Source organism: Apteryx mantelli, chromosome Z, assembly GCF_036417845.1.
Source record: "Apteryx mantelli isolate bAptMan1 chromosome Z, bAptMan1.hap1, whole genome shotgun sequence".
In the NCBI taxonomy this organism is placed as follows: domain Eukaryota; kingdom Metazoa; phylum Chordata; class Aves; order Apterygiformes; family Apterygidae; genus Apteryx; species Apteryx mantelli.
Genome location: NC_090020.1, coordinates 70,879,461 through 70,904,760, shown reverse-complemented (window position 1 = coordinate 70,904,760; position 25,300 = coordinate 70,879,461). Strand labels below are relative to the sequence as shown.

Here is a 25,300-nt window from a genome sequence, read left to right as displayed (position 1 = left end):
GTATTCACCAGTTATGTAGGGGCAGTGCTGCAGGCTGGGAGCAAGAGAGGTGAGCACTCCCACCGCTTGCGGTATTGCGGAGCGTCAGGCCTAGCCCACTGCGCTCTAGCAGGCAGTTGCATGATTAGTAGTTGCTGATCAAACTCCTATTTTACAAGGTTACCAGCAGGTCAAGAAGAAAGAATATTACACTGCTTTCAAGGTAAATGGTTACTTGTTTATTTAGAATACACGTTTCTTTATATGTGTTGCCAAACAGAGTTAAATTGCTAAGTGATGTGTGGTGTGCTCTCCTTGAGTGAAATGTGTGGCTGTTACATAAAGGTTTTAATGACTTTCTTCATCCCTCTGCTTAGGAACACCATGTGTCTGGCAAAATTTTGAGAAGGCTCAAGGCTTTAAAGGAAGCTCATCCATATAAAGGAGGGTTAAAGTGACATTGCAGTTACTTAATCCTGTATTGTCCTTCCATGTGACTTCAGTGATACTGAGGCGCAGCGTTTCTTTTGCCGGGTGTGTAGATTATACTTTTCCTATCATTTTCCAGGATGAACTGCTTTGTTAAACCAACAATGAATGGGAAGGAAACAGAAAGGCGACAAACTTCTTACAGCAAGGCTGCGAGCTCAGCCATTTCCAAGACGCAGTGACAAGCTCACAGGCTGAAGAATGAATCAAAGGAAAACCGTACATTCAGCTTTTGGACTGGTACCAAAATCAAGAACTACTACACCTTTAAGGTCAGCTATTCAAAATCATCTCGAAGCATCTGGATTTGTTCAAAGCAGTTATTAAGCTATTAGTCTGACCTTTATTGAGTTAATTTTCAGGGCATCAAGCTAAAGCCTGAACACTGAAGTGTGAAATGATATGCATTTGTGTCAAAAATACTGCATAGAATGTGAATAACTCATTGCTTTTGTGCATGAACAGTTTACAGCTTTAAATGCAAAGCCTCTTTAACCTTGTAGATGAAGATCCTGACACACTATATCTGTCAGTGGGAGATGGACATAAACAGCTTCCAGTTTTATGCCTGATTTTTGGACAGAACTGCAATATGTAGATATGCCAGATTTGTTTTTGAAGTCATATCCAAACTGATCTTTGGACGTGCAGTAAGCTGCTTTTTTTGCTAAGTTTGTCACAATTTCCATTATGTCGAGAATTGTATATTATTTCATTTAAACTCTTTATGGCAACATGGGGAAGTGATTACTCTGTGGACTATGACAACAGGGTATGTGAACGGAGGAGGTCTTGGAAAATACCGCTATACCAAGTGGAATCGTGAGGACAGCAGAGAGGACTATGGGCGTGCGGAGTGCTGTGGAGGAGATGAAGAGGGCAGGCAGCACAGGCTGACCCCATTTGAGAAACTAACCCAGGATATGTCCCAGAATGAAAAGGTGGTGAAGGAATTAACCCTAGGGAAGAGGATTGGATTTTATAGAGTCAGAGGAGAAATAGGGAGTGGGAACTTCTCGCAAGTGAAGCTTGGAATTCATTCCCTAACCAAAGGTAAGCACAGCTGCCGGGATCAAATGGTTTCCGATCACACTCATTCTGCACGTGTGTAAGTGGAGCATCTTCTTTGGGAAGAAAGGTGCTGTTTGAACCCTAAATACACATATAGGTTGTATGTGCTTTTTTTAAGTGACTCTATAGTCAGGGACACAGATAAACAATTACGTTTGGATTATCCTTTATGCTTGAAAAGCAGCCAGAAACATTTTCTCCAGGCATCTCTTGCAAGAAAAAGTAGTCTCTGCAATTCAGGGAGTTAACACATCACACCATGTGGCTCAGGACACCCCACGCTTTGGAAAACAGTGTTGTGCCCCCACTCCTAATGAACAGTCCTGTCCACCTGCCCTCTCCCCTGCCTCAGCCGTGGGCTGCAGGGCTAGGTGATGAGCTTGCAAGGCGGCCTGTCTTGGGATGCTCCTGCTCGCAGCCAGAGTTAGCAAGGCTTCCTTTGCTTCAGAGCAAATTCAGCTAGTGTGGCCAGGCCTTTATTTTGGTAACAATAATTCTGGTGAGAAATATGCCTATTTTGCTGACTTATTCCACATTCATTAATGTAAAAAGTTGGGACAGGGGATATGGGTGTGGGTTGAGCAGGAAAATGAGCTTTGGTACAGCCAAACCTAGGTAGAAGGTTATGTTGAAGAGTCATCTACTTTGCTTTTCTTAAACACAGAAAAGCACTGTATATGCTGCTTCTAGGAAGAACTAGAAAGACTAGATAACTGCAGTGAACGCTTTAGGTACAACTAAGAACTTATCTTCATCTATCCTGTTTCTCGTCTGTCACTGACAATAGGAGCTGTTGCTTTCCTTGAGGGGAAAGCTCCCTTTGCCTTGGTAGGCTTCTACCTCCTTTTTCCTCATAGTCTTTTCTTTCAAATTTGGATTCATTCTCCTTCCCTCCATCATCTTAAAGATGAGAAAATTTGTTATTCCTCAAAGCCTTCATTCTTTATGATCTGTTGTTCTTTTCTCTGACTCTCTCAGTCCAGATTGCAGAGGTCCGAAAGCTCATGTTTACCCACGTTATGATGCAGTTGTTGCACTGGGAATCAAAGAGGGGAACAGACTTAATTTATTTATTTTTTGAAAAATAGCTCTGTTCCACTTGGCCCCTTTATTTCCTTTTTTGTTCAGTGAATTTTCTTCTTCTAGGGAAAACTGTCTTGTGCTTGCTGTTGAAGGAAGTGCTGCTCCTGTACTAGGAGTAGGAAGAATGCTAATGGAGATAAAAGGATAAATTTTGATCTGGATGAACCTTTTACCTGTTGAATTCAGGGCAGAGGTTGCTTTGGCATTTGAATAGGGTTAGTTGAAAAATTTTGCAACTACAGTAAATTTGAATAAACCAAATACCAAAATCCAAGTCATCAGTTTTTCTTGAAAAGGTTCTTCTTTTTCATCAGAAATCTCTAAAAGTATTTTTTTGTTCTTTGTTGGTAGCTTATTTTTGGTTAAAATGTTCATGGGGAAAGGCGTTAACTTCTTGATACTAAGTTTGCAACTGTCATGAGGAAGGAAAGATGAGGGGAAAACATCTTCTGACTTATCTCTGCCTGTGAGCTTATCTGTCCTCATAAAATGTGGATGGGGAAATAGGAACACACGTGCGCGCACGCACACACACACACCCCTCTTCAGAAGAGAACTCTGATTTTTCAGTAGGTCTCAGCTCCTGCACAGTGCTAGCGAGTCCAAGTCTTTCTTTTGGCTGAGATAAAAATATAAGGGCTTCGTTATTAAAGCTGTTCAGGCCCCTGTGGTAAAGGGAGGTGGTGATGGTGGTGGGGTTCAGCTGTTTGGTTATTGTCACAGTGTACAGTTCTAAGTATGGCCTTGCTCCTGACATTTCGCCTTAAGTTTTCAAAAGGAAACAGTTTTGTTCTTAGTGCTAAGATCAGCTTCTTTAATGATTACAGTGTGTGCTGTTCCATAGCCCTTGTGAGGTGTCCCAGCAGTGTCTGTGAAAAAGGTTTGAGAGGGAGGAGAACTGCAGGAACTTTAGAGCATGTTGGGTGAAGAACTCCGTTTCTCTCACAGGTGTTATCTTGGATGATCTCAGAGGAGGCAGGAAACCATTTGGTGTTATGATATATATTAAGGAGATTCAGAAGGATTACCCATTTTATTAATCTGAATTTTGGCAGAGATTTTCTCCGGGGTCCTGCTGAGTTGCTTGCTACAGTGAGTATTAGGTTCCTAAGCTCTGTGTAACCTTTATTTTAATACCCTCCATCTTACAAATATAGTGTGAGAACACATCTGAGTGTGTGCAATTAAGAAGGTCCAAAGTTTACAGATGTTAAAAAGCCAGTGCAGCATTAAACATCAATTGCGTGGGAAGGGATGTGCAGGTACTCAGTGTGCTTTGTTGTTAGGCAGTTGTAACTTGGTTCTGTTTGTTTCTTTTTGCCATGCAGTCATAGCATACGCTACTTTTTCTGACATCATTTCTCAACCTTTTCTTAATGTTCTTCTCTTATTTACTAAGACTTCAGGTAGTTCTTTTCAAACCTCAATATTCACTAGGTGTAGTCAGTCGCAATCTCTTGCTACTGTGTTTTACTCTTTTGGTGAACAAACTGCCCACTCAGAATGTCCTTCTGTTCAGCACTGGTGCCATGCAAGGGTAATATGGGATTTGTAAGCTAAGCATTTGGTGGAAGCAGAGGGAATTATTTTAAAAACGAAAACAAAATGAAAACTTTTCTTTTACACATTAGTGGGGCTGGTTTTCTTTGCATATTATGCATGTGCAACTGCAATGATGTAGATTTATATGAGCTTGCTCCTGCTTTATGGTGGTATGATAAGAGGACCTTTAATTCTACAGTGTTTCTTTACTTCCTTTCCTTTTAAAAATTTTGCAGGAAAACTGGCCTTGAGGAATGGTAAATTCCAGCAAAAGGAGAGGGAGGGAATTTTTCCTTCTTTGGGCTTTTTTTTTTTTCCTCCTAGGTTTTTGTTCTGGCCCAAATGCCCCCAACTTCTGCAAAGCAAGAGGTAACAATGCAATTCTATGTTTAAGACTGTGATAATTGTTATCCCTCTGTTATCTGAGCATTCAGTTGTGCAAATGTTATGTACTGTGAGCTCCACTGTTGCTGACACTCTTTCCTCTTGGTTTAGGTGGTCAGTATGCTGCCAACGTGACAAGGGTTTTCCACCTCTAGGTCAGCAGTCAGAGTTCTGCTGGCATTAGTGTTGTACGCTGTTTCTGTTCGGTAGCTGCATTTACTTCTGATTCACTGTGCCATCAGCACCACTGCAGGAGTAGGTGGCATCTTTCCTAACTGGCTCACTAGAAAGGATTGAACAGGTTAGAGAGAAGCAGCATGGGGAAGACTGCCCTGCACCTTGCACAGACTCCTTCTGAAAATAGGGACAGCAAGGTGATAATTCACCTTTTACAAAAATTCCATTTGCTTAGAATGTCTGTTGCATTTTAGTAGCGGGCTCCAAATATGCATTTATGTTATTAAGAAATATAAACGTACAGAACATGGAGTTTCCTTGACCTGTACAGAGATACAGGCATATGTATCAATGACATTTCCTCTACATCTATTGAAACACTAAACTTCAGGTTAAATAAATTTATAATATTAAGTAAAAACATCTGGGATGTTTTTATACCAAAACATAAATACAAATATAATGGTCTTCTCAGTCTTCTCTTAAAGTGGCAAGTAAACAGTACTGGTTTTTTTTGTTTTGTTTTGTTTTGTTTTAATAGCCATGTGCTAGAAACTGAGGGGAAGTCTTCCCTTCTAAAAGATCAGATTAAAATAGTATTTGTAAGGAAATCTATGAACATTCAAGGTATTTTAGAAAACCCCTTTTTCCCAATAAGAAACAGTTACCTTTACTGACATGTTCCAGTTTAATTTTGCTGTTTTGATAAGTTGCGTAAGCCACTGTAAACCTATTTTAATCAGACTAACCCTTCAAATACCAACTGTATTCAACAGAGTGAAGACAAAAGTTGCAACCTATCACTTAATACGGAAACATGAGGGCAATTCTAACTGAACTATTTATAATGTTTTGAGCTACTTTGGTGATGCAGTGCAACTGCATATGTACATCAGTGTTTTGTGACCCTTGGTTTCATACAGATATGCTACAGAAACATGGAGAACTGAGCAGCCTGCATTACCAGGACAATATAACACAGCTAGCTTTGCATCAAGGTAAATAGGATCCCTGCAACTTATTTTGCTTTACTGTTTTATTCCTTTCCTCAGTATAAAATCTATCATCTGTGACATGGACTCATGGCCCACTGTGGAATACAGACATAAAATTGTCCTTTTTTTGTGTTCTATATGGTGCCAAGAACTACTTGTGTATGAACATGTTGGAAAAACTGGCACAACTTTCCTGAGAAAGACAAACCTCTACAACACTGGGTTTGGTAACTCAGGGAAATTTGTGGGGATGGGAAGGTAAGCAAAGGTTCTGTAAGTCATGCATGCTTAAACAGATCTTTCCATTATAAATTTGCAGGGTTATATCCAAAGTCCCTAAATCACCCCCCAGGTTAGCCTGTCTATGCTGAAACAAAGTACCTAAATTTGACACCTCCTTTAGCCTGCAAGTACTGGGCTGCTGTGCTTAACATGCCTAATTCATCTGAGCAGCACTGAGATAATTACAAAAGAAACTGCGAACAGCCTAGCAAGTAGCACACCTGAGAAGGGAGGCACAGGTTTGCAGCCCAGCCTTAGGGGCTTTGCAGCAACAGTTTGTATCCCAGGAATGCATCCTAGCTGCTAGACAGCCTTCACTGTACAGCCTTCATGGGTATCATCTTGGTTGCCTACGTCTTTCTAGGTCACAGAGGGAGGGAATGGAGGCTTCCCATCGCACTCTGCACACTTCACTGGGGCCAGCTTTCTGCTTTCACTGTTGCAATACCTAGGTTAGACATCTGAAGTAGATGATGTAAATATGGCCATCAGATATGTATTAGCTTGACAAGTGAAGCACACTATGACAACAGATGATTTCATTAGCCCTAGCAATACTCTACTGCTCCTTTAGCTATTATTGGTAGCAAGTAGGATGCAGGAGACAGATCGAACGTGTGTGTGTGAAAGATTACAGGGTTTAGTAGGCCTCTGTAGCTTATCTTAAACTGATCAGAGGTGGAATTTTATTGTGGTTATATAACCAGGTATGGTTGTACATGCATAGTGTTACCATTTGTATCTATTGCATTAATAACATGGAAAAGGGTTTTTTGTCCCCCCCCCCCCAGACAAAGTAGCAATTAAGATTTTGGACAAGATGAAGCTAGACCAGAAGACTCAGCGCTTGCTATCTCGTGAGATATCCAGCATGGAAAAACTGCACCACCCGAATATCATCAGGCTGTATGAAGTGGTGGAGACACTCTCAAAGCTGCACCTGGTGATGGAGTATGCAGGAGGTGGGGAGCTCTTCACTAAAATCAGTACAGAAGGGAAATTACTAGAAACAGAGTGTAAACTAATTTTCTCCCAGATCGTGTCTGCTGTGAAGCACATGGTAAGTTGCTCTTCCACAGCATGTTGCTCTGCACTACTCTAGCAGATTTTTGTGGATGTGTCTTTGTTTTTCAATGAGGAGGTTTGCTGTTATCAAGATTCCAGGCCCACATTTCTCAAAAGAAAAACTATTAGAGAAGAGCTGTCTTAAAGTTATCCAAGAGATCCTTCTTGAGCTCCTGCCTTCCTGTTGACAGCTTTTGGGAGAAGAGTGAACCGGGAATACTTGGTGGGTGGAACCACCCATTAAGTAACATGGTGTTCTCCTGTCTGCTTTAAACTGCTGTAGGCACCAGATAACAAAGCTGCATTTCCTCCCTGCAGATATGTCAAAACATAGCATCACCCTGCCTCCTTCTGCTAGATGCAAGTGTTTCAGAAAAGAGCCTTGTTAGGTACTGCAAAAATCCAACTTGTTTATTAAGTATTAATGAATGTAGGAGACTGGAAATCAGACAGAAATTCCTGGTCCCTGCTTTGGCACAGATCTGTGAAGTGAACACCAAGCAAGTCACTTCCCCTTGCCTAGTCTTCAGATCACAACTGGATTTAGGATGATGCTGTTTAGGTAGAACACAAAGCATCTTATAAAGGCAGAAAAGGACAATTATAATTATCTACTTCCAATACAGTGTCCTCTGAATCTTGCATAGTAACTGCAGCTGCTTAAAATGACAGCATAAAGAATGAGAGTGTTCTGCAGTTTTAAAAAGTAAAACTAGTATTTGTTAAAGTTGGCTCAGGGTGCCCTCTACTGACTTGTATCTTCCTGCAACATAGGCTCATGCTCTGAAAAACAGAAAGTCAAAAGTAAGGGTATTTCCAGGTCAGACATCTAGAAACAGTATTAAAATCTGCTGGTGGCATACCTAAGCAGTACACATTTTGCTATGTATGCTGACAGACTAGTCAGACATCCTGTAAGCAATGGGATTAGTTTCAACAGCTTTTCTGTAGGAGAGGTGTTCAGAAGCTAGTACAACTTATTTTACATTGAAAGCTCACATCTCTTTCTTAGCATTAAACCCAAACTACTGCCTGGTCAATCTCTTCACTCAAACACACAGACTTCTGCAAAACTTTTTATTCTTGCTAATCCATCATTAAACCTAGGCTACTCATATCCCATCTCACTGCTGCCAATTCACATGGGGAGAGGAAGATCCCAGGCCATTATTAACAATATATTCTAAAATATCCTAGGATTTCCAGGTACATGCACCTTGTTCCCCCAAAGGATAGGGCAGAGAGTGCTCAAACCCATCTATTCCTCCTAGTTATTTCAAAGCTAAAGCTAAACTATCACCTAATCAAGACAAGGTACAGCTCCACTAAGCAGAGCAAATTCAGTTTGAATGCTCAGCTCCCACTGCCGGTTTTGAGGAAGAAGAATGAAAGACAGCATAGCTATTCTTTTTAGATAGCTAAAGTTAGAAGACGTTACTGAACTTGGGGTCCTGCAAGGATGTGAAATATCACAAGACACAAGTTTGTGGTCCTTTTCTCCTGCCAGCACCAGTTCTTCATAGGACATTAGTTCACAAAGATCACACAGCAAAATTGTAGCAACTTTATTACTTTATCTGGGACTACATACATCATGATCTTTGTGAACTAAAAGCTTTCACTCCATGATTCCATGTGCTTACAACATATGCAAAAATGGAATTACTGTGAAAAAGAAACTGGTTTTGTTACTTAAATCATTACAGAAATGTAATAGTTGCAAAAGCAAATGTTCTGAACCCTGAAAAATAAGCTATGCAGATTTTGCTACAAGAAAGTTATCTAGTCATGTAGGGTTACCCATGATGCCATTACAAATCTGCTTAATGGAAATTGTGATGTTTTGTTTTGTTTTTTAAGGATAACAGTCTCTTGTTAACTAAACAAAAACAAAAACCTTCTTCCTGTCTTCTCCAGCTACTCTATTGTTTTTCATAACAGTAGAGAAGTAAGTTACGTTTGTTTTAAATACTTTAACTTTTCAATTTTATAGCAAAGGTTATTTCTGACTTTGCCTGAGACAATTCTGTTTTCCCTCTATTGTAACTAATTGATGATATTGGTGGTCACTTGAGAACTTTGCTGTGAACAACCTAACACTAAATCTGCCTCTTGTTCTATAGCATGAGAATAATATCATTCACCGGGACTTGAAAGCAGAAAATGTATTCTACACCAGTAACACTTGTGTTAAAGTGGGAGACTTTGGATTCAGCACAATAAGTACAAGAGATGAAACTTTAAATACTTTCTGTGGCTCTCCTCCTTATGCTGCCCCTGAGCTCTTCCATGATGAAAACTATGTTGGCATTTATGTAGACATCTGGGCTCTAGGAATCCTGCTGTACTTTATGATGACTGGTATTATGCCATTTCGGGCAGATACAGTGGCCAAACTGAAAAAGTGCATTCTTGAAGGGACATACAGTTTGCCCCCTTCCCTCTCAGAAACTTGTCGGAAACTGATAAAAGGAGTCCTTCAGCCAGTACCGACTGACCGGTACTCTATCACACTTATTATGAACAGTGAATGGATGCAAGGGATACAGTATCCTACACCTTTAGAACCATTTAAACTGGATCCAAAGTATTTATCAGAGATCAGTACGCTCAAAGACGAAGAAATTGAAGTGAAAAGTATTCTGAAAGATCTGGGAATCGCAGAGGAACACATTCAAAACAACCAGGGAAAAGATGCGCGCAGCTCAGTAACAGGGGTCTACAGAATTGTTTTGCACAGAGTACAAAAAAAAAGGGCCCTGGAATGCGTTCCTGTAATGTCCAAACCAGACCCCAAAGAACAAGACTTTCAGAAAGAAAGTTCTTACAACAGGCTAAAACACACATCCAAGCTGTGTTCAATTCTATAACTTGCACTGAAGGCGTTATACTCGGCACATTTTACAAAGGGTTTTATTCATTTTTCACAAGTTTCAGTGTTACATTTTTGTAATTTTTAAATAAACCAAAAATGCCTTATCTCCTCTGTATTTTTCAATTCACACTGAAGCAGCTCAAATGTAGGGCTCCAATGGACTTATGTTTGTCCCTTGCTCCAGAGACCTGGTATAGACAGTGCAAGAAGTACTCAAGTAAGTAAAACAGATAAGAGTTCATTAGTGGAGCCGATCTTTTAATAAAGATCAAGTAGTATTGCACTTAACGCTCTTGGGTGATATCTCAGTACAGGCATATAACAACAGTTAACTTCTTGAAAGTTTTACCTTAGCTTGACACAACTTGACGACCACAAACTAGGACAGTTTTTGCAGAGAACTGTTTAAGCAGAAACTAGACCACACTCTAAGCAACTGCAATTTTTTTCTTAAAAACTTCTCCAGCACATTAAATTTCATTTCAGTTGTATATTAGAGTTTCATTGTTTTTAACTTTTATTTAAAGAAACTACAAAGCTGTCTGTCAAACACAGAAACCAGCTGAACAATGTTTCCTGATTTGTCACCATGCAGAATGGCTGCCTAGTCGAATTTAGGTATGCTGCTTTAACCCTGCATGTATCGCTCTAATTCCCACTGCCTAATCAGCTGGGCTACCACCTACTAACCTTCTGACTATTTATTTTAATTATTTTTAAGATGCTGACAGTCTAAGAACTGCTTGGAATCCAGCTGCACTCCCAATAACAAAACAATGGGATATTAACTGTATGCTAAAATTCATCTAGTTTTAAGTTCTAGGTATCAGTAAGTTGAATGCAACTGGTAAAGACATCTGCTTATAAATTGAGCATTAAAAGTTTCTACTACCTTCTGGTGTAACTGGCAACAAGGGCTGGCACAAAGCTAATTTTGATACGCTTGACCATGGCAAGTTAAATGTTGGAGAGCCTGACAATTTACACCAATCGTTCTGAACTTCACCAAAATGTAGATTTTCCTACCTTCAAGCTTTGATAGGGTATTTTCTATTTTAATGTGCAGCACCACTGGCTCAAATGCAAATGGTGGAAAGATGCAGTAGCTGTCCTCTGAACAGGCACAGTTGAAATACCTAAGCTAAGAGGTAGAGCCTGTATGGTTTTAGTTAAGGCAAGTAAACTTATACAAGGTTTAGTGATGTTCAAGCTGGTGCTTTCAAATTTAAAGGCAGTTTTGCCATATCTGTTACTGGGGCTGATATCAGTTGACTTTCAAAGGAACAAATTAATGTAAATGAGCAGCAGAATGACTCTGAGAAACCACCAGTGGGCAATTAGGCAAACTCAGGCTCAGGTAAGCATAAAGCAAGAAACAAATCAGTTTCACAACTGTTGTGAAAGGGGGATAAAAAATTTACCATCTTCACAAGACAGTAGTAAGATGAATTGCATTTCATATGCTAGGAATTAATTCTTCCCCTCTATAAACTGTTTCTATCCAAAAGAATTTAAGATATCTTGAAACATAGCCCTGAAGTACCAGTTTCCCACCAGCCTGAGCAACCCTTTCCACTTTTGTAATGGAATGGTATTAAGAAGTAAGATCCAGGAGGGCCACACAACTTGTGCACCCAGAACTTCGAGTTTTCACAGGGCCAGTTTCCTCTTTCTTTCCTGTTAAAGAAAAAAAATGCATCCTGAAATCCCAACAAGTCAGCACTACTCCAACAGGTTTCAAATATCTCAAACTTCTTTATTTTATTAAAGGATCAACCTCACAAACAGTGAGGTCCCTGTGGTTAATTTTTTGTGCTAGTAGCTCAATCCTTGGTTTGTCCACTGCCAGCAATGGACTTTTTGTTCCATGGCAATTTTTTTTTCTGGTGCCAAGATAAGTTTCACAAGGGCACCTAAACCCAAATACTCGCAACACTATCTTCATGCATCACTGTTCCATCGTTTTCAACAGAACAGACAGATTAGTACCCACCAATTCATAATAAACAACTATTTTACCAAAGCTTGACTGTACAAATCCAGCAAAAGTTATCAATTCCTAGTGAGTGACTGATCATACAAACACTTCATTACACCAAAAAAATTGTAATTTAACAGACAAATCATTTCTTTTGCTACTTTATATTAGGTAATGTAGCTTTGCAGAATTAGACAAAACTCAACAAGACTTCGTTCTGTACATTAACTCAATTTAAATATATATTACATGCTTACAAGGCTCATGTCATAGTTCATTTCCAATCTGGGCCATAAAAATCTACCAGAATGGACTCCCCATTGGCATTGTACATGTACCACTTGCAAAATGGCTAGCTTTTAGTTTGCATATTGGAAAAAAAAAAAAGAAAAAACCCTCACACTTACCAACTACAACATTACTAATATTTCAAAGTATGAAGCCAAATTCAGAGTTAGAAATAGTCTCTTAGAAATGTATATATAAAGAATAACGAGAGGCTAGAGTTCCAGACAAACTGATCTTCCTCCCTTCCTTAGTTTGCCAATTAAAACAGCTCCAGAAGATATAGAAGTTTTATTTGAAAATTAATCTGTCCTACTTATTCTTCTGTTACAGGTAAATAATCTTGAAAGGTGCCAAATTGATGAACCCAAGAAATACACCTTTTTGTTCTCTGGAAGAAAAAGCAACTGCCTCTCATGTCATTCCTCTTTCCTTCCATACTGCTGTGATTTATACTGAAGGTATAAAACACACAATATGAGGAATTATATAGTAACTAACACAGTCAGTTACAGAGTTCTTAAAAAAAAAAAAGTCAGTCTAGCTGTTCTTAATCAATCCAGTCATTTTGATAGGGGAGAGAGATTCTATTCCATTAATCAATGCTACCTGGTTCTACACCTTTTCCAAAGCAATGAGGCAGTTGGGAGGTGGATTGGGAGAAGAAAGGAAAAGTGATAAAGGGGAAGAGAAATGCAGTATTCAGAAGATGGACCGCTTACTGTCAAGGCACTGAGAACCCTAACATTAAAAGCTTAGACTGTTTTGCCATACACTTTTGAATACAAGTAAGTTGTTAACAGTTTAAGTTTCAAGTCATTTTACGTGGAAAAGGCAGGCAGAAGATTCATTTTTCTGCATATAAAGATCTTGTAATAGAACACAGCTACAACTCAGCAATTAAAAAAAAAGTCAAGATGTGTTAAGGAATCCACAAAGACCCTGGCAAGTCCCTCCATCTCCAGTACATTAATGATTTTAGCGTTCTGAAAACACTATAAATATCACACCATATTAAAATGAATCTTTTTCAAGGAGTTTAAACAGTTTTTCCATGCTCCAATTATTTATTACTGTACAGTGAAACTTCATACTATTTTAATCCTTTTTCTCTCTCTCACCCTACCCTCACACCTTTTTTTCATTCCCCACCTCACAGAGGTATATTAATGCTCCCCATTGGAAATGGCAACAGTAACGCCTTCAGATTCTGTTGTTGCAGGGATTCTTGGCACTTTCTTAGCAGGGCTTGGGATGTGCTAAGAAGAAGGGAAAAAAACATTAAATACAGTTTTCTAGTTCATATACATTCTTACTTCATGGCTACTCCAACGCTCAGACAACATTCATGCAACATTGGATAGCTTCTTAAATCATTCAAATCAGTCATGTTTCATGCAAACTGATTATGTGAAAGGAGCCAGTTACTTGAGCAGTTTCATTCTTGTTATGATGAGATGTACTTTTTAAAATCCTATGTTCAATATTTTACCTCTGGCTTGTACATTACATATTTTAACAAAGTATTTGAAATAACTTGTCAGCCCCTTTTCTCTTTTGACATACATCCACATGCTAACACATGCACATAAACTGTTCCACTATTTAACTCCAACTTTAAAAGAGTGCAGAGTGTTCACCTCATGAACAACGCCTGGGTGGACAACTTCAACTCCTGCCTCCAGAGGTCCATCGCCCATCAGTGGGCGCCTTGCATAAGTTCTTCTGTGTTTTTCATCCACACGCACAAGGTACCATGTTCCCTCAAAGAGGTCTTCTGCTGAACACTGTGGAATATAGTTGGCTTTAAGAAAGCCAGTAAGATACCGTTAGTCAGTTCCTGATGACAGCTTTATACAGGAGAGACATTTACACAGTGCAGTTTGGAAGTAGTAAGACAGAAAAACCAAGTCTGCACTTTCATTTCAACTACACTGGTCCAATAAGTACAACCTACAGAAGAGCACTTTACAAGCTATATAGAAGTAGAAAGAGTTGGACCTTCCCTTCATTCTATACCCTAATCATTTAATTAAATTCATGTGAATTAAGCCATATGGATTTTGCTGTAGGATGAGGGATGATTTGTATTTAAGCAGTTTTTACCCAAATGATGTGTTTCCTGTCTAATCTTCATGTTTTCAGCAAAGACATCAGGTGCAATACATTTTCTTGAGTCAAGTCTTGTTTTAAGATCACAAAGGCTGGCAGTTATTCTGTCCAGGGAAGAACCTACAATACAAAGCCATCATGTAAGGCAGCACCAGTGCTGAGAGATGCATACTAGCACGTTAGCATTTCAAAACCATTCAAAATATTTTGCATTACAGAAGCTAAACTTTTACTGATTTAAAAGTATTCCAGATTATACAAGCAAAACACTTAGCATTTGAAGAACACTACATATTATCTATTTGCCCAGGGAAAGAGTTAAAGTAATCCCTGAAGCATCTTTAGTTTACTGTATCATCATTAGGCATTGTTCTGCAGGTCTACTTATGCTGGCAGTTACCGTAACAAAGCATTTATAAGTGAGCTATCCAAGGGAGTTAATTAGTCTCTCTTCCCTTCGCTCACCAGGAGTGGCATCCTGTGTAACTTTGATGGAATACAGCGTAGCAGCAAAACCAGAGCCATAGGAGAACACGCTAATTCTCTGTCCTGCAAGCTGCTCTGGAGAGTACCTGCAAATCAAACAACAGCTGTTTAAAGTGAGAATTAAGCCTAGGTGTCAATTTTAAACCGCAAATTGCAGCTAGCTTACAAAAAGCAGCCAGCAATTGTATTGACTAAAATGCACATCTATCATCACTATATGCATAAACAATGATGATTTAAAACACGATTTGAAACACTGCTGCTTTGCAGTTATTTTCAAAGATGACTAAGCAAAAGAGAGCACATTAGTGCCCAGAATATGATTATCTAGAAGGCAGCTAATTCTCATTCTTAGACTACCTAAAGCCCTAAACAAAATATCACATCCTGGAATGCAAGGTCAAAACAAAGAAAAAATGACCCAAGAAGAGCGGTTCCATTTAAAAGGGGCTTTGTGAAAGCCTCAGTGATTGCACAAAATACAACAGTGTGTTAAGCAAATATTGATTTCATTTGGCTATGCTTATTATAGGAGAACAGAGAAGGTACTCCAATTCTCCTTTCACTAGGTTTTTTTTTCTGTTTTTCTTTTTTTTTTTTTTTTTAGGTTGGAAAAAGATCACCACCCTACAAATAAGATCCTACTTTAGGAGGTGGGAAACAGCTCTTTCAGGTCAACTTCTGGCACAGAAGTTTTGAATTTGCTTTTCATTTGAACTGATTATGGGTGCAGAATAATTTTCTAGTTTTAGTCTTGCTACTCAAGGTAATCTAGTAGGAAAAGGTTTCCTAGATGGGGCTTTTACAGAAGGCTATCTGAAACAAAACTATTTTATATGCTTACATATGAAAAGCTATGACTTTCTTTTCCTGATTTTATGCTTACTGGGCTAGAAGGGAAGCAAGGCAACCATAGACTGAAGGGGTATACATATTTCCATTCTGATTGGATACGAGCAATGAAGCTTTGGTTTTCTGGTTGAAGAGCTCAGCACTAGCTTTCATAAAAGCTTTTTCCACATCTCTGTCAAAATAGGTATCTTCCAGTTTAACATCCCTACAAAAAAAAAGAAAAGAAAGGAAAAAAAAGGAAAGAAAAAAAAAAGCAGTTACTAAAATAGCAGAAAGGAAAAACATCTTGGATGTTTAACAAATTAAGACTGGCTGAATAAGGAAGATGGCAACTATTCTCACCTGAAAGCTTCCAGACCACTGAAAACACCATTTGCTGTTTCCGGATTCTGGTCACTGAGAAAGTCATTCAGCAATAGTCTGGCCACAGACTTCTGTACCAGTTTACAGTAGGGAGAATGAAAGATCATGAATCCAAAGTCATTCAAGGTAAAATGTCTGTCTGTCCCCTCTGGAAGTGGCAGAATATGGTGTGTTACAACTTACTACTAGTACTCGCTTTAACTATTAAAAAAAAAAAAAAGGGAAATTATGACATGGCAGCATTCAAAAGATAACCGTAAGACTAACCATTGCTGCCAAGTTCATTTAAAATACTGCCACTACTTCTATTTAAAAAACTAATTCTTACTGATGTTGTGCGCCAGCTAACAATGCCCTTTTTCTAGCAGGAAAAGCTAAAAGCTTGACAGGATCTCAGTATTTCTACGCAGTGTTTTGAAATAAGAAATAAGCTACTTCATCCAATCTTCAAACCTATGCTTCCTAATAAGGGTGAAGCGGTCATTAAACATATGGGGGTAAACATCAATATTGTTATACAGCATTTAAATGTTAACCTCGGTATCTTAAGAATTTTGGGGGAGAGGGAGGCGGAACATGCTTTTAAGCAAGACATTACACATTACAAAACTAGCAAAAGCCCGCAGAAGCTACTCCTTACTGTAGATAATGTATTCAGTCATACCAGTACAGAAATAAGACATTTCATATGGGAGAGAGCAAACAAAGATTTCAACCACCTCAAAACACATAAACACAAAGAAATGGAGCATATACTAGTTTTTAGATGCCAAAACTTGAAAATGAATGTCTGTATAACTATACACTTCAATATTTGCCAATTTTGCAATGTCACGATGTGAGGCTACATACCCTTTTGCCACTGGGCGTGGATTTTGTTGCGATAGACAGTATAGCAGCGATCTAATGCACTGAGGTAGCACTGTATAGATAATTTGCCGTCAACTACAGGATATTCAGACACCATGTCTGGTTTATAGAAGTCATAAGCATGCTGCATGTGGGTTCCACGCAGCCCTGGGTAGGAGAAATTGACAAAAACTACTTTATTCAGCTACTTTGAGTTGATTTAAACACATCACGTGACACATATGAAGAACAAGTAATTGGCCCCAGTCAAGCAGGTTTTAATAGTGCTTCCGGCCCTTCTTTCACACACAGTTCTTGATTCCCTTGTACTCAAGCACAGTAGGATTGAGCATGACAAACACAAGTAACAAATGATTTTCATCATTTCTTCTTGTAAGTAGAGAGCTTTGTTATTCAGCTCTAGTCCATTCTTTGTCAATTTTATTGGAGACTCCCCAAGGAAAAAACAGACAGAAGCATCTCTAATCGATCCTTGCTGCCTCCTCTAATGGGACTTGCACAAGTTAGCCCAGAGCAAGAGGAGACAAAGTACAATTTCTGACACGAGTGGGAGTTAACCCAGCCCTCCTGCAACCCACAAAAACAAGGGACAGGCTTCAGAAGGGATACAGTGTCTAGCTGAATGGTCTATTTTCTCACAGAACTAACCTCTCTCAAAAATTAAAGGTGCATTTGGACCGACTAGCATAGCAACAGCACCGGCTCCACCCGTTGGCCTGGCATTTCCAGTGGCATACACAGCTATGTCTCCAGCAACAACAAGTGCATAACGTCCTGCAAAGAACACACAGAAATAGCCACGAAAAGGAGTCAAGATCTAGTAGTTTTTAATATCCAGCAGCAATTTTTAGACCTGTTTATAGAGGAGATGACTGCAGGATTAAGGGCTTCTTCAATCTTATTCACCCCATTTCATGTTCCTCCTCGCAACCACCAAAATTTACAAGGAAAGCCCAGTGATGTTTATCTGTGTCATTATTTTTTGCATGTAATTGAACTAGTGGCCAATGCCCAGAGCACTTAAGATGACGACTTCCCAAGAGTGCACTATTTTACCCTTTGGGTTTTATATAGTTAAACAAGAACACTGATTCATCAACAACAGAGAATGACATAACCTTTCAACAAAATACCCTAAACTTACCATCCCAAGAACTGGACTCAATCCAGTTAATAGCATTAAAAAGAGCAGCGGTGCCTCCATAGCATGCATTTGTGGTGTCAATTCCTTCCACATCTGTATTACCAGATTCTTCAAAGAGTTGCATCAGGACAGTCTTTACTGATTTTGATTTATCAATTATTGTCTCCGTTCCAACTTCTAATCTCCCAATACAGTCATAGGAAAGACTGTTCCTCTCCATGAGCTTCTGAACCACAGTCAAACAGAGAGAATTGATATCCTCCCGGTCAGAGCAGAATCCCATCTTTGATTGGCCTAACCCAATGGTGTATTTGCCAGCATCCACACCATCATACTTCTCCAGCTCTGTCTGGTCAACATACTGAGAAGGAAAATATATTTCCAGTGCAACAATTCCCACATCTTTTGGCCAACAGGATTCAGCATTCACTGGAAGAGACCCAGGCATCGTGGCAGATCTTAAAAAACAAACAAACAAACAAAAAACACACAAACCATAAAAACAGCTGACTTATTCACATGCATTTTTAGCAACCTAATTCACATATACTACAATTTTCTATAGTTTACAGAAAAGATTAAGTTTCAGCTATTTTAGTCTCATTTGCAAAAGGCAAGCCTTTGCCTCCTGGGAGATTTTGGTCTGAGCATACAGTAAACATCTTCAGAAATTTACTAACATTTCATACTAAGTAGTTCTTTTATCTGAAAACACAATTTCAGACCTGGAGATGCATATGCTTAGCTTAAGCCCGGGTTATTCCACTGAAGCAATATGGACAATTAACAAATGTTAAGTGTTCAAAAAATATGAGTCTTAATGTTCATTTTTCTACTTTTGCTTCTAAGGCTTGTATTAGGTCTCAGTTTTACACAATTAAGCTAGAAACACTGGATTTTTTTTTTAATGCTGCTGATTGAGAACTTAAATTTACAATATATCCTTATCAGGAAATTTCAGCCTTAAACAGCCTTCAAAATTGTTTTTATTTTTAAATTAAAATGATCCAAGTTGCTCTATTTTGCTTATACTTGCAACAAAGATGGCAGTTTTTGTGTGTGTGGTTTTTTTCCCCCCCTCTATGTAGTCTGTTTTGACATTCCTGAACACTAGACCCGGAGGAATATTTCACAGGCTAAGGAGAACACATAGGGATTCTTCCTGGTAGACTAAGATTTCTCATTTTAACCCTCTTACTCTACTATTGCTATACCCTCGGATATACTATATTCTATTACTTTAACCCTATCCATATTAAGTATATAAGTACAATTTTTCCTATACTTTTACTTACATCCTGAAGGAACAATCGTCTCTTTTGTGCCCAGATATAAGTACTGTCAAATTGACCTTATCCAGCTTCTTCTATAAGATCACGATGAACTGCATAAAGGAATAAAGCCTTTCTAACCAGAAATGACGACTTCACGATATATATTAATACAAATGCTAGGAAAACATTAAAAATGTCTTCTGTTACACCGATAATTGAAAGTGAAAGTCCTAAATGAGACTGTCACGCTACAAAGGTTTGATAGTCAGAGACTTAAAGCAAGAATGCATGGCTTGCAGGCATTCTGATTGCCTTTAAGAAAGTTTCAAACACACCTACGATGTACCTAAAATAACCCATTTGATTATATATTTATTCATATTAAAATGTGTAAATTCACGGAAAAGTCCGCTTAAAACTGCTTCCTGAAGTGTTCCAGAACAACAACAATACACACAATCTATTGACACAAGATTTCAAAAAAGAAAACAGATTTTAAGATGTTCATGAACCCTATTACACTCAAGCTCTTACACTATTTTATCTAGTCAAACGCAAAAAACACCACCCATAAGAAAACAACGCTGCAAGTTTAAGATTAAAAACGGAACCACAGCCAATCAGGATTTTTGTTTTTCTAATCCGTCTCGCTGTGAAACGCATGCCCGTTAAACAGCCGCAGCTGCACCGGTCTCGCCGGTCAGCGCGGCTGCTAAGCACTCCAGTGCCTCGGGCGGGGGAAGCACGGCGCCCCGAGGCGCAGCGGCTCTGCTCCCCCGGCAGCCGCCCCGCCGCCATCCCGCCCTGCCCAGGCCGCCTCAACGGCGGGCGACGCAAGACGCCGCTTCGTTTCCGCTGCCGGGGTCTGCCCGGCACGAGGAGACACCGCGCCGCGCCCCGCCGCCCCAAGCGCCACCGCGCCCGGCCCGGCCCGGCCGCCGGCACCTGCCGGGCAGCGGCGCGAGCCCCAGCGCCGCTCCCCCCGCCGCGCCCCGGCCTCTAACGGCTCTCCTGAGGGGACCGCAGCGGGCTTGCGCCGCCGCCCCGCGCGACCCCTCGGGGACCCCCCGGGGGAGCGCGGAAGGTCACCCCCCGCTCCCTTACACGTCGCGGAATCCCATGGCCGGCTCCCGGCGGCGCCGCAGCGCGCAGGCGCCAGCCGTCACCTTGAGACGGGCGGCGAGCGCGCACGCGCGCCCCAAGGGCACGAGGGGGCGTGGCCCGGCGCTCGCGCCGCTGCCCCGGCAGCCGTTGCCCCCTTTCAACCGCCGCCGCCTTCCACGCACTTCCCCAGCGGGGACGGATCTTATAGATTAAGCGGCTGTTTTGTCTTCATCTAAGCCACCGCTTAGAGAAAGAAAAGGAAAAAAAAAGTGCGTGTAGTGCATCAGCTGCTGAGGAGATATTTCAGGTTGTTGCTTTAAACGCCGTGCATAAATCGGACTGGCTCTACCCAGTAAGCCTAGCAAGTGTGTGAAACAGAAGATCTGCCCCGTTCCGGCTGCCCGCTGCGTTTTTATGCCTTGGCAAGAGCAGCGAGATGAGGTGGTGAAAGCAGCATGATCCGTGCTTTCCTCTGACTGAGCACTTTCACACAGTGTCTGTCGACAAGATGTAAAATGTGAAAAAACATGCATTTGGTAGCTGTTCCCCTAGCACTACCTACCCCCAGGCCACCTAGCATCCGTAGGTGCTGAGGACTGCATTACGGAAACAAACCTCACTTCTTCCAGAGACCTGTTTTGGCCAAGGTCCAGTAACTTTTTTAATACGGCCTTGTGCTGTTCTTCTGCAGTTATAAACCTTGACACAGTTCCAGATAACTGCATCAGTATGGAGGTAAATCCAATAAAGACTTAAAATAAAACCCAACAACATCCAAAATTGTTTTTGACAATCCTCAATAGGAGCCTACCTTACCCTGCAAGCCTCCAAATTCTATTAGCATTTTATTTTAGAGTTTCTCAAATGCTTTTAAGTTGCACTTTTCTGCATGCCTAAACTGTTTCAGGGAGGGGGAGCAGTATGGTCTCTAGCTTTAATCTAACCAGGCTATGAGAGGCTGATTAAAACAGAATATATGGATGGGATTAAGAATTTATCATCATACACCAAGAGGACTATGTTCTGAGAAATAAAAGAAAGCTGTGGCCGGCACTCTTAAGTCACAAGCAGAGAACACAGCTGTCTGATGATGGCCTTAAGACACCCACCCAGGAACTGCACAGCAAGTTCGCTTCCTTCCCAACAGAAGGATTCAAGGCAATGCTTACTGAGAGCAACTTTGGAAGGCTGCTACAGTGAAAGCCTCCACTTTTTTTTTTTTTGGAGCTGTTACTGTCCAGACAAGAACTAGAGATTTTTTGGGCTAGAGAGAGTAACTAAAGAGTTGCATGCTCTTGTTTACATGATTCCTGGGCTCCAGGCCCTGCTCCAAGAGCTGCATTTTATCCCAAACATGCAGAGGCATTGCAAGTAGAAAGAAGGCAGGTCTGCTCAGTTTTTTGAATGGAAAGAGACACAAGCTATCAGCAGGGAGCTCCCAAGCCATAGGTCCCAGCTAGGAAAAGGATTTGAGAGTCCAGCCCTCTTTGGGGCACAATACACCTTCCTTTCTTTGAAACAGGCCAAGTAGGAAGTGCATGTAGAGCTCAGATTCTGCTCCAGGAGCCAGAACACCAAGAGTTAAAGGCTGCAGAGATCAACTCTTAGACATTTAATATCTGTATTAACAGAGAAGACAAAAATGACAATACATAATGGACTTGATGCAGGGAACAATCTTAGATAAAGGTGGCTTTTAAGCAGTGAGTGAATTCTTTGGAAATTCAACATGCCAGAAGGATTCAGATTATTGGTAAGGGTGAAGGAAAGTGCCACCTTTGCTTCTGTGCTTGCTAGTTACAGAACTTAGATTAAAATTGGCATTTAATTCTATATTACTTACCGTAACTTTTCATTAGAAAACTTTTTGCTGAAGATAACTAAAGGGAGGCTATTTCTAATTTTATTCTCAGGGGTAGCTCACCAAATATGTCTAATAGAGCAGCAGTCAGCGCTATCAGGATATAATGCAACATAAGATGCTGCTTCATAAGTTTACTCTGAGCACTTATAAGAAAATAAGGCATGTGGCATCTTAAGCAAGACAGTCATTACAGAAAAAGATTGCTTACTTGATGAAAAACAAACACCCTTTTGTCCTGTTAATCAAAATGCAAAAATAGCCAGTCACTGATTTTTACTGAAAGAGTATTCAAATTTCTTAATTTGACAACTCCAGGATGTTTTAAAAAGAAATGAGAAACCAGATTTTGTTTTCTTTCTCTTTAAGAACATGTAGGAGATAAATGAGTAACATACAACAGCCACTGGTTTCTGCTAATTTTGCCAAATACCAGAAATACATTCTTCCATAACAAGTGCAACTGGTGGCTTTCATTGTCTTTATTAATAAATAGTCTGCCAATAATTTGGCTATTATTTCCTACTTAAGTTTTATTTCACACAAAATACTGGGAGGTAAAAAATAAAAACCCAAGTCTTTGTTTGCTACAGACAATGCAGTTTGGAAATCAAAGGGGAATAAAAGAATTACAGAGTACTTGCAGAGTAGATTGTTTACAAAATAAATCTGCTTCAGGTTTCCCCCTCCCCCAGAATCAAAACAGTGATGATGTGGTAGCTTCAGTTAAAATATCATTTAAATAAACCTAGTTATTCCACTCAACTACAATACGTTTACCAGTAAATATCGAGAAGTACATACGAAACACTTCTCAAGCCACAAGAGGTCAGTGTTTTTGCCCAGATTACGGCTACTCAAGATTGTAGGCATTCACTGCCACAACATGCATGAAATGTGGCATCATCATGTCCACTGCTCGCTAACGAGATTAACTAACAAAAAAGGCAAGTGATGTCGGAACGTACCAAGCTACAGGAGCCAGTCAGAGATCTTAAACCCATTCATAAGAGCACCTAAAGTTTCTCTCCCTAGTTCAGCGTGCTGCGAGGTCCGAAGTTACCGCCGCAGGACCCTGGCATGCTCCACGGGAGTTAGCTCCCGGGATACGACCGCGACGGAGGCCGTGCCGGTGTCGCCACCGCAGGAGACCCGGCGGGCGGCCCGCACCGGTGCGCGAGGAGGCGGCCGGGGCGGCCGGCGGGCGCGGGGGGGGGGCGTTTCCCCGCGCTACCGCCTCGCCTCGCCGCAGCCCCCGGCAGGCGCCTCACCACCTCTCCCCCGCGCCAGGTACAAGAAGCCGGGCCGAGACTCGCTTCTAGCGGCCTTTCAGAAGGGGCACGGCACAGCTTAGCTGTTAGTCCTGCAGCCCCCAGGACAGTAGGGTAGAAGCAGCCACCTCAATTTAGGCAAGACAAGGTCCGTTTCGGGCAATCACTTCCAGCAACATCAGCAGCACCCTCACACCGGCAGGCGGGCTAAGCCGGTTTAAGAGGTCCCTCGGGGGGGCTCTGCGCAGCCCGGGCGCCTGCGCGAGCTGCCTCGGACGCGGGCGATGCCCGGAGCAGCAGCCGCGCCGCTGGCAGCCGCGGCCCTCGGCAGCTCCGCACAGCGCCCAGCCTGTCTCACCGGCTAACACGCACGTCAGAGGGACACCCGGAGCCGCCTTCCTCGCTCGCTCTGCCGCACCGAGAGCCGGCGGGAAGCGCCTTGCACGGCGCCGCCGACCTTGGGGCAGACCTGTCCACCCGGGACCGCTGCGAGCAGGAGGCAGCGTCCACCCAGCCCCTTCCCCCACCGCCCGCGCGGCGGGAGGCGAGGCGAGCGGCGGGCGAGGCCCAACGGCCGGCAGCGCCGAGCGGGGCCACGCCGCCCTCACCTGTCCGAGGCGATGGCTCCCGGTGGCCGCTGCGCTCCGCACCCTCGCTCACACGCACGGGAGGAAACACAGCGCACCGGCGCGCGGCGCCTTTAAACAGCCCCGCCGCCCGAGCGCCGGCTGGGGCCGTGAGCGGCAGCTCCCCCGGCCAATCACAGATGCCCCCGCCCGGGTCCCGCCCACCGGCCGGCTCGCGGCGGCCGAAGAAGGCGGGGGGAATGGTGTGAGAAAGTGACGCGACGTGGCCAGAGGGCAGCGCGCCAATGAGGACGCGGCAAAGGCGCAGAGCGCTCAATGGGAGCTGAGCGCAGCGCGGCGGCAGCCAATGAGAGCGCGCTGCCGACTGCGGGTGAGAGTAGGAAGGCTGCCGGTCCCCGGCGAGGCGAGGAGGCGGTTGCCCGGCAACGGGAGGCCCGAGCATCGCGTCGGCCCCGCGCTGCCGCCGGCCGCGCACCGGCGGCCGAAGGGGGGGGGAGGGGGCCGTTTCTGTGGGGGAACCGGCTGCTGCGGTGGCCGAAGCAGGGTGACCCCACTGGAGCGGCTCGGGACACGCGCGAGGGCCGCTCCTTCGCTGCCGCCGGTGGAGCTGCGTGCAGCCCCTCTGCCAACCTGGATGGCTGCTCCCGACTCAGCGGGGGCCCTCCGAGCCCCCGCTTCCCTCCTCGCGCCCCTGCTACCCCCATGGCACACCTGTCCCCCTCCTGCCTTTAGCAGGAAGCCGGCTCCGGGAGGCGCGATCCCAAGCGCTGGGCCTATGGCACTCTGGACCTGTAAAACTGAGCCGCCCTTCGCCACCTCGCTGATGGAGAAGAGGGGCTCGAGGCATGCACGCAGACTTTCTCGGTGAAACCGCTTCACGGTTTCAATGCTCTGTACTGTTTGCCCAGGATCCTACTGTAACAGTCTCTTCCCAGCTTGTTAAATCCATAGTCTGTCAAGCTGTATCTCACAACGTTATCATTATTTGACAAATTCACAATTATGGATTTCAAATACCAATCTCTGTAGCCTTTAGGCCTTATGATGATTTATATCCAGCTGATCTATTACTGTGTAGGCTCCAGAGTGTCCCTACAGGATTCTTCCCTGCCAGTACAGAAAGTATAAACATTGGTTGCAAAGGGAAATTGCTAGATAAAAATCACATATA

The 25,300-nt window shown here is 42.3% G+C and overlaps 2 protein-coding genes across 14 annotated transcripts in view; one reads left to right on the top strand and one right to left on the bottom strand.

Moving 5' to 3' along the window:
* Positions 1 to 9,939, top strand: part of NIM1K (NIM1 serine/threonine protein kinase) — a 32,934-nt gene extending 22,995 nt beyond the window's left edge. For 3 of the 6 annotated variants that reach the window (XM_067316335.1, XM_067316336.1, XM_067316337.1), the window contains 4 exons: positions 548 to 740; positions 5,649 to 5,723; positions 6,794 to 7,062; positions 9,191 to 9,939. In XM_067316335.1, coding sequence (XP_067172436.1) covers positions 5,651 to 5,723; positions 6,794 to 7,062; positions 9,191 to 9,937 — 1,089 coding nt within the window. In that variant the 5' untranslated portion in view covers positions 548 to 740; positions 5,649 to 5,650 and the 3' untranslated portion in view covers positions 9,938 to 9,939. Of the gene's footprint in view, positions 1 to 235; positions 1,522 to 3,659; positions 4,534 to 4,659; positions 5,724 to 6,793; positions 7,063 to 9,190 lie in introns of those variants that run through there. The other 3 variants (XM_067316334.1, XM_067316333.1, XM_067316338.1) reach the window with 3 other exon arrangements.
* Positions 7,466 to 24,202, bottom strand: HMGCS1 (3-hydroxy-3-methylglutaryl-CoA synthase 1). 8 transcript variants are annotated; one of them, XM_067316328.1, is made up of 11 exons: positions 20,411 to 20,452; positions 18,033 to 18,490; positions 17,537 to 17,662; positions 16,871 to 17,035; positions 15,998 to 16,166; positions 15,690 to 15,860; positions 14,783 to 14,889; positions 14,312 to 14,437; positions 13,846 to 14,009; positions 13,358 to 13,464; positions 7,466 to 7,850 (listed from the first exon to the last, which is right to left on the bottom strand). In XM_067316328.1, the coding sequence occupies exons 1-10, from the start codon at positions 20,425 to 20,427 to the stop codon at positions 13,372 to 13,374; spliced, it is 1,596 nt and encodes a 531-aa protein (XP_067172429.1). In that variant the 5' UTR covers positions 20,428 to 20,452; the 3' UTR covers positions 7,466 to 7,850; positions 13,358 to 13,371. The 8 variants fall into 8 exon arrangements, with proteins under 8 accessions (XP_067172429.1, XP_067172428.1, XP_067172431.1 ...); XM_067316327.1 differs by lacking the exon at positions 7,466 to 7,850 and adding an exon at positions 11,538 to 11,619; XM_067316330.1 differs by lacking the exons at positions 7,466 to 7,850; positions 20,411 to 20,452 and adding exons at positions 19,328 to 19,416; positions 24,151 to 24,202 and having other exon boundaries at positions 13,357 to 13,464.
* Positions 24,203 to 25,300: the final 1,098 nt, after the last annotated feature.

What these genes read in the sequence shown, in the direction of transcription:
- HMGCS1 (XM_067316332.1), bottom strand. An exon ending in AGTGGTCTGGAAGCTTTCAG is followed by an intron (nt 15,861 to 15,997) that starts GTGAGAATAGTT and finishes TTTTTTTTGTAG; the next exon opens with GGATGTTAAACTGGAAGATA. An exon ending in ACCCAGGCGTTGTTCATGAG is followed by an intron (nt 13,465 to 13,845) that starts GTGAACACTCTG and finishes CCTTCTTCTTAG; the next exon opens with CACATCCCAAGCCCTGCTAA.